The sequence below is a fragment of the Adiantum capillus-veneris genome, chromosome 2 (assembly GCF_014529385.1).
Source record: "Adiantum capillus-veneris isolate H3 chromosome 2, ASM1452938v2, whole genome shotgun sequence".
NCBI lineage: Eukaryota > Viridiplantae > Streptophyta > Polypodiopsida > Polypodiales > Pteridaceae > Adiantum > Adiantum capillus-veneris.
This window is the reverse complement of record NC_140932.1, coordinates 108,413,488-108,422,657: the sequence shown is the minus strand read 5'-3', so window position 1 is coordinate 108,422,657 and position 9,170 is coordinate 108,413,488. Positions and strand designations below refer to the sequence as shown.

The following is a 9,170-nucleotide window of genomic DNA, read 5'->3' as shown; positions in this document are numbered from 1 at the left end:
ATTGTTCGAGCAGAGCTAGCTGCTCCCCCACTAGTGGTTGAGGCACTCACTAGATCGGTCTCCTTCATACACCGCATGTGGGAACTTCCCAGAGACAGATATGCCCGTCTTGCACTTGAGTCCTCTCGACAGTTAGCCATGCATGGAGATATAGCATGCTGGTATGGGGAGATGACATCATGGTTTCAGGCGCATGGGTTCAGCATAGACAGATTTCCTCCCTTCCAGTACTCACTGGATGCATCCTCTCTAACTCTTACGCAGTCCGAGATCACCAGGCTCATCCACCAGGACTTGACTCAGCTAGACACCAGGAGGACATGGATACAGCCAGCACAAGAGCTGGGCACGAGGATGGCTTTCTAAAGAGAGCATCTCCTCCAGCTTACGGTTGATGGGGTTGTGACGAGGCAGAGATACATGGACACCCACTTGTCTCATGGGATACGATGTGCTATCGGCCAGATACGTACATCTTCGCACCAGCTCTGCGGATCGAGACTGGGAGATACAGAGGAGTACCAGCAGAGGCCAGGACATGCCCACTGTGTGACATCGAGCATGAGACAGAGTTGCACTACACATGCCGCTGCCCCGTCTACTACGAGATATGAGGCCACTTTCATTGCTTGTTCAGAGAGGGCTTTGGACCATTCTCCAGAGTCATGCAGTACGAGGATCAGAGATGCTTGGGTTTGTTTTTGCTCGAGCTACACAGACACAGAGAGAGCCTGATGAGAGGAGAGGCTAGCCAGTCCCAGAGACAGGATCACAGATTTCTTTAGAGCTTCGAATGGACACCCGGAGGAGTTACTACCACAACAGAGCTCGTCGTCTCACACCAGAGGCACACTGATCGACCGAGCGATTGAGCTTGGAAGATCCAGACGCCCATGACTGCGGAGGACTACACAACATCAACGGAGGCTGCATCAGAGGATTCGGATCACTTTGGCTCGACATGCACGACGCCCGATCAGACTACTGACCATGGAGGAGATTGATGAGATCCTCCAGCGACGGCGATCGATGCTGGAGCTCTTGTGATCTAGCTATCCCAGCTAGCTGCTGTTCACACCTAGTAGTTTAGGATTCCATAGTATTTTATTGTGACATTTGTCATTTCATTTTTGTCATTGTTGTCATCTTGTTACTCTGACTCTGACTTTGTATCAGATCCACCACTTTGTAACTTTCTGGTCTCATAGGTCACTTTGGCCTTTTGAAGACGTTAATATAACATTAATATAACATTTTTGTCATTGTTGTCATCTTGTTACTCTGACTCTGACTTTGTATCAGATCCACCACTTTGTAACTTTCTGGTCTCATAGGTCACTTTGGCCTTTTGAAGACGTTAATATAACATTTCATTTCATTTCTCTCTCTCTCTCTGTCTCTCTGCACAAATTAAAGTAGTATCATGCTTACTATCATGTTTGTGATGATGACGTCTCCAAAAACACCAAGTAGAATTTGTCACTCTACTTTGGAACTTGATATGGACTAAACAGCAGTCATGCTTGCAGCAACCGAGTCCTCCAAGTACCAAATGGATTAGTCATCCATTCTGGAATGATGTCGTAGGGTAAAAAGGGATCCTCTACCTGCTAAGAAATGTAGACTAATGACTAAAAAATTTACCTTCTCTAACTCATAGGCGAGGATGACTATGATTTCAAGGGAGAGGTAATGTCATAAAATCCAATGTCTAGCTTTACCCAAATGATTTTCTCATGTTAAACTGATCATTTAATATGGGAATGTAAAAGGGAAACAAGAGCTAGAACATAGATATGTGTTGTTAGACCTAGCTCAGCACGAGGCCAAAATGAGAGATGGTTACATCTTGACAAGGGCTTTAAAGGAGATGGTCTACTGAAGAACAATGTGTAAATAATGGAGCTTAAAAGACCTTATGGATAGCTTCATTAAATACCTCTAAAGGTTAGTGTTTAAAGTCCTTAGACCGTAGGGTAAGCTAGGCATGTGCTTGAGGTGCTTGTCGTGCTTGAGCTGACTAAGGTGATTGAGGCACTTGTCGTGCTTGCTGTGCTTGATGACCAAGGTGCTTGAGTTGCTTATCATGCTTGATGACTAAGGTGATTGTCATTCTTGAAGGCCAAGGTTCTTGCATTGTGAAAGTCAACCATGATCCCTACAAAGGAGGGGATGAGCCCTAAAGTTAGGGGCATGAGAGAGAACACACACACACACACACACACAAGGCAAGCCCTTTCCACAAGAGGCAATAAGGACACATGTCAATCACTTAACCATGTTGCTCTCATAGTGTGCCTAAAGCCTATTGAAGGTTATGGTTTCATGCCCATGATACTTCTCGCACAGGTACTGTTAAGCTTGGAGATAGTTGATCCATGCAGATCCATGGCATTGAAGACATAGATCATGGTCTCATGTCTATGGTACTTCTTGCATAGGTACTGTCAAGCTTGAAGATAGTAGATCCATGCAAATCCATGGCATAATTCACTTGGCTATGCCAATTGTTACTAATTTTACCTTGGATTGCGCTCATCATGTCTCAGCAGCTCTTGCTCAGATCAGTGTGGGTCAACGCGACTTTCTTGATCATCATGTATCTTTCGATAATGGATCTTGTAAGATAACTAAGAGAAATCTTGTGTTGGCTAAAGGCTGGTAGCCAATTTTGTTGATCACATTTGTTGTGATCACCAAGTAGTGTCCAATTTCTTCATGGCATAAGTGTTTGGAGCATATGTCATTGAAAGGAACGAAAATATAGGCATGTTTAGATTATATTCCTATTTCAGATTTTAGTTCTTTTGATATTTGTGAGCATTAAATTCATGGTCATCAGGATTGTTCTCCTCATAAAAAGAATGTTCCACACAAGAAATTGAAAAACTAGCTCTTTTGCATAGTGATGTATGTGGGCCTATGCCCAATGCTTCTATTGGAGGTGCTATGTATTTTGTAACATTTATTAATGATGCTAGCAGGAAGGTATGGGTATGACCCATTTTGAAAAAAGGATATGCATTAGGGAAAATGTGAACCCCAAAAGGGCCCTTTAGAGTCAAAGATACTTTTGGAATATACTCTCTACATCAATGAGAATGGGCATGTGGCCATGGTCCCACCAGTTGAACATTTTAAGCTGAGAATGGCCATAACTTGAGCATTTTAACTTCAAGTTTGTTGGACAAAAGTGCATTTGGATTGCATTGCTCAATTTTTCCATTGATATGTTACATGATACAATTTTAATGTACATAGATATGGGCTATCCATGTTCCCCTTTTTATGTCCTATTGTTGACTAAAATCTGATTGGTTGCTCTTACAAGGCCCTTTTGGGGTTCATATTTTTCCTAAAAGGTATTTGATGTATTCAACCAATGGGTGGCTCTTGTTGAAACACAAATAGGTTGAAGTTGAAGCGCTTATATGCAGATAATGAGGAAGAGTATATGTCTCATGTTTTTACTACATTTTGTGTTGAAAAGATATACGATGTGAGCTTAGTGATCCACATAAGCCTCTTAAAAATGGTGTTGCAAATCATATCAATAGATCTATATAGGAAAAGGCGGTAGTATGCTTACTATGGCTGGATTATCATACGATTTTTGGGCCAAAGCGTGCACCTAGTATTCTTTTGGGCTTCGAATAGGTTCTCCACCATCTTCTGGTCATCTACGCATGTTAGGATTTGAAGTATATATGTACATGTACCAAAGGATAAACACAATACATTGGATCCCAAAAGCAAGAACCGTAACTTCTTAGGATATGGTAGCTCAAGAGAGATGGGTTATAGATTATGGGATACAATAGATAGAAATATTGTGCGTAGCCACGATGTTTGTATTTCATAAGGACTTAGTGTGTAGAGCACCACCAAAGACAATTGAGGTTCATTGTGTGACTTTTCAAGCGAATGGGCAGCGTTATGAGGATCCTATTGCTACTCCTATGCAACCCATTGCACTTCATGTGGGAGGTAAGCCCTTGTTAGGTGATCGTGCAGATGTAGGGAACATAGATGTACTTATTTCATAGGTTTTGAGACGTTCAAAACCGAGGCCATGTCTAGTGTTGACAAGTTCACGTGGATGTAATCAAAGATGGATTCATTTATTTCGAATGTTACTTGGGAGATTAATCCTTTGGCTAAGGGTAAGAAGGCACTACCATGCAAATGGGTTTACAAGGTGAAATTGTCTCTAGCTGATGGTACTCCTAAGTACCATCAGCTAGGAGTACCATCAGCTAAGTACAAGATGAGAGTTGTTGCAAAGGGATTCAAGCAACAGAAAGGCATTGATTTTGATGAGATCTTCTCCCTAGTGGTGCAGATGACTACCCTTCACATGTGCTCGCTTTGGTGGCTATGGATAACTTGAAACATAGGTACATGAGACCTTCACATGAAGGACCTTGGGGAGGCCAACCATATTCTAGGTATTCCCGATCATTCGTGATCATTCTCACATGCTACCCTTTCTGAGCCAAAAAAGAGTACATTTTGACAAAGTTCTTGAGCATTCCCATATGCCGGGGCGGGAGGGGGGGGGGGGGGGGGGGGGGGGGGGGGGGGGGGTTCGGGATGACCAATAATATCCCATTAATGGCATACATATGTGAAACTTAGTGATGGATTCATTTATTTCGAATGGTACTTGGGAGCTTAATCCTTTGGCTAAGGGTAAGAAGGCACTACCATGAAAATGGGTATACAAGGTGAAATTGTCTCTAGCTGATGGTACTTAGGCTAGCTGATGGTACTCCTAAGTACCATCAGCTAAGTACAAGATGAGAGTTGTTGCAAAGGGATTCAAGCAACAGAAAGACATTGATTTTGATGAGATCTTCTCCCTAGTGGTGCAGATGACTACCTTTCGCATGTGCTCGCTTTGGTGGCTACGGATAACTTGAAACATAGGCTACATGAGACCTTCACATAAAGGACCTTAAGGAGGCCAACCATATTCTGGGTATGCCCGATCATTCGTGATCATTCTCACATGCTACCCTGTTTGAGCCAAAAAAGAGTACATTTTGACAAAGTTCTTGAGCATTTCCATATGCCGGGGCGGAGAGGGGGGTGACCAATACTATCCCATTAATGGCATACATATGTGAAACTTAGTTATGATTACCACCCTCAAATAGATTCATATACTATAGAGATGTATCAGATTCCTTATGCTTCAGCTATTAGTTCTTTGATATATACCATGATGGCTAAGCGATTAGATATGGCTTATGCAGTTGGTGTGGTTAGCAAGTATGTCTAATCGGGGCAAGCCTCACAAGGACACAGTGAGGTATTCTCAAATATCTAAGGGGGACTTCAATGTTGTCTATATGCTTTGGTAAGCAGGATGTATTTGTGCACGGATATGCCGCTTTGGACTATGTAGGTCAGTGGACACTAGGAAGTCTATTGCAAGCCATGTATTCACAGTTGCAGGTGGACCAGTTTCTTGGGCATCATTTTTGATAGCTAGACGTTGCTTTGACCACTATTATGACATTATATGGTTACCAAAGAGGCCTTACTGCTCTCGGGGCTAGTGGGAGATCTTGGTATGGCTATGAATGCTCCTATATTGCATTGTGATATCCAGAATGCCATAGCATTGGCATAGAATCCTCTCCTCCATGCGAAGACAAAGCACATTGAGGTGAGGCATAACCTCATTAGAGTAGTGCTAGAGGACAAGCACATCTAGCTTGTCAAGGTACATATTGATGATAATCGTGTTGAACATACTCACCAAGTCCTTAGCATCACAGTGGTTTGCACACTGCAAACCATTGACAAGTATGGCTTGACTTTTGATGTACTTTACTTACTTTAAAAGCACACTACCTTTAAGTGGAATTTTATTGGGTGGAAGGCTTGTGTGTACATTTTATTGGGTGAAAGGCACAAAGTCAAAGTTGCAAAAGAGAACCCTTTGACAACTCAGTTGGGCAAGTGAGCCACTAAATGAGCACAACATCGATAATGCTTTTAAGTATTCTTGAAGGTCATAGCTAATAGGTTATGCTCAAGCAGTAAGAGCTGAGCTTATTAATTGTGTCGTTGATGTTGAAATAGATGAGCATGACTCAAAGTTTATTTTACATAAATTGGTGGAACAATGTAGAGCCCAATACTTACGCACACATGCACTTTAAGATGAGAGTAAATATCTTGGACAACATGAACCCTTCTTAAAGGGGTGGAAGTTTGTAAACCTCGTCCGTATTGAAGTACCCATCATACTCTCGATACGCAATATTTGATATATCATGCATTTTTATGTATGTATATAGACGTCTGATCATTAGTCATATGCATTAGACACTCTTTTACCTTCCATCATTGACTCACGATACAAGATGGCTCGAACTACTCAATGAAAAATCTATTAGCTAACTTTTCCGCTAAGCACCCACATCAAACACCTTTTCTACAAAAATACACCTGACCACTTTGACATCTTGAGTACACAAACTCTTCGCACTACATATATCAATCCCATGTGAGAATACCAAGGGCATTGTTTTCCAATTGGGTCTTTTCTCCTTGGCCATACAAGTATTTAGACCCTAATCTTAGGTTTCCAATCATATAATTACCTTTTGTTCAATATATCAATAAAGCTAATGCTATGAAGCTATACGGTAATAGAGTTCATCAACTGTGTTTCAGCAATACTCTTTAACGAAAACTTGTACAACACCAACCACCTCCGATTCTACTCCCTTGACTCTGCAAAATGAACTCTAATCAGGCAAATATTGCTACTATTGATGTCCAATTGCTTGCCTACAACAATCATCCTAGCTAGTGAAACCCATTTGCTACAACGCTCCAGGACCAGCACCTTAAAGGAAGGAGAAAATTGTGTTGTGATTTTATGTCTTTCAATAAAACTTAAAACCAGAAGCACAACAAGTATAGAATAAATCATACATGCTTTGTAAAATAACATCGCAACATGGAAAAAGCACCACCTTGCTGGAAAATAATTTGGTGTCCCACAACACCAAAAGTGATTTCACTTGTACAAACTAGTTCCTACAATCTTAGTATCCAATACTCCCAAAAAAGCATTAAATTGTTGGCTTGGAAGTGATTTGCAAAACCATGATTGACATCAATCCATCATAAAGTGTGCATTTCCTAGACGATGACTAGTATCACTTTCCGAAGAGTACTCAAAAGTAGTCCCTCCCCTACTCACGTCGCCTGTCTCCCACATAGAGATTGCATTGCTCTATGATCACTCTTACCTTCAACCCGTAGCCTCATGTTTCTACACCCCTTCCCCCACACCACCTTTGTCCAACATCCCTCATCTTGGCAGGAGCACAAAAGCCTCAACTTATTGTGATCTATCCTCCATAGGCTATCAAGGCCACAAGCCTTCCCTCCAAATGGGACCAATGCCACAAGCCTTCCATTTGCAACCAACCAGAGAGAGAGAGAGAGAGAGAGAGAGAGAGAGAGAGAGAGAGAAAGAGAGAGAGAGAGGAGTATTTTAACGTCGGGAGAAACTATCCCAAGAGACCTTGAAAATCTATCCGACGAGGAGAGTAGAACCCAAGACATATTATTCAAGAAGGAAATGAATCTACCACACTTGGGTGAGAGAGGAGAAGAGTAGTATTTTAACGTCATGGGAAACTATCCAAAGAGACCTTAAAGATCTATCGGACGAGGAGTTGAACTCAAGACCTGTTATTCAAGAGGGAAATGGCATAACCAATCTACCACACTTGGTTTGGGGGGGTGGGGGGGGAGAGAGAGAGAGAGAGAGAGAGAGAGAGAGAGAGAGAGAGATTGCCATCTGTGTGAACATCATGAAAGCGGGGAGAGTGCATTGCCATTTGTGTGGACATAATGGAAGAGAGTGGATGCCATTTGTATGTAGCGCATGAGAGATGAAGAGGAGATTTTCACGTCGTCATGAGAGAGAGAGAGAGAGAGAGAGAGAGAGAGTAGCATCGTCCTCAGATCAAATTTGGCTCCCCCTACTAGTACCGTCCTATAATTGAAGTTAACCATACCACACATCTAAACGTGTTAATAGCAACCAAACCTACGCATGAGAATTTGATATCCATGATCATAGACTATTGCAATCCAAGATTAGCCCAGGAAATGTCTTGATATGTAAAGCCAAACCAACACCTATCCAACCTTGCAAAGGAATGGACATAACACAAATCCTATGGACATAACACAAATCCTATGGATAAGCAATCAGAGAAAACTGTAACTTTGACATGAGACCGCATAAGCCCATTCCTAACACGCAACATACGTACCATATGTTAAGGAAGAATCATCCGTAAGTGGTTCCTATGCACCCTCCCCTTATAAACACTCAAAAGCTGCTTATCCTCCAATGCAAGAATACCATCAGTAACCTTTGCATTCAAGCAACCACCCTCTTCTATACAATGATTGCAATTTTTCAAAGTAAATCAAAGTAGACACACATAGCAAGCGATCATACATATGGATTTATTACACATATTGGTTGTTTGCATCAAAACCTACTAAGGATTAGATGCTAAACCCCCCATCGCCACAACCTTTAGTGGTCAAGTCCTCAAATTTTCCAAGTTTGCAAGCCAAAAGACACAATATCCTAAGTTAAGCAAGGGAATACACTCATGCTACATAATTGTCGTAAAAACATGCATCAAAGACATCCAGCAACTCAACAGCCATTTGCAAGCATTGATGTAGGAGAGCATGGAGAGCATTACACGGAACCATGTTTCTTACATTCACCCTAACGAACCAGCACCATAGCATTTTATGGCACAATCCTGCCATCCCCAAGAAGCCTCCATTCAACTTGGACTGAATAGTCTCGAACATCGGGTTCAAATCAGAATGGTTCATGCATTCAACACTTTGTAAGGATCTAGCTGTCCACTGCAGTAGCTGGATGAGACAGCTAGGATCTCTTGCCTTCCTCTCCACTCCTCTCCCCGTTTAAGTGAGATGGGATTTTCAATTGCTGCTGCCTCAACACAAACCATGCTTTTGTAATCTTCATCTCCAAGGTCTGGTACTGCTCTGGATTTCTTATCCCAAGGATTCCATACTACTGCAATCAACAAAACATTAGGCCCACCCTACACATGCAATGTACAAACTACTAAGCATTTGCA

At 42.0% G+C, this 9,170-nt stretch overlaps 1 protein-coding gene across 2 annotated transcripts in view; it reads right to left on the bottom strand.

Moving 5' to 3' along the window:
• Window positions 1–8,467: 8,467 nt before the first annotated feature.
• Window positions 8,468–9,170, bottom strand: part of LOC147463360 (putative glucose-6-phosphate 1-epimerase) — a 103,825-nt gene continuing 103,122 nt past the window's right edge. The window contains exon 9 of one of the 2 annotated variants that reach the window (XM_086488341.1): window positions 8,468–9,106. In XM_086488341.1, the coding sequence (XP_086344467.1) occupies window positions 8,895–9,106 (212 nt within the window). In that variant the 3' untranslated portion in view covers window positions 8,468–8,894. The remainder of the gene's footprint in view (window positions 9,107–9,170) is intronic. The other variant, XM_086488350.1, reaches the window with a different exon arrangement.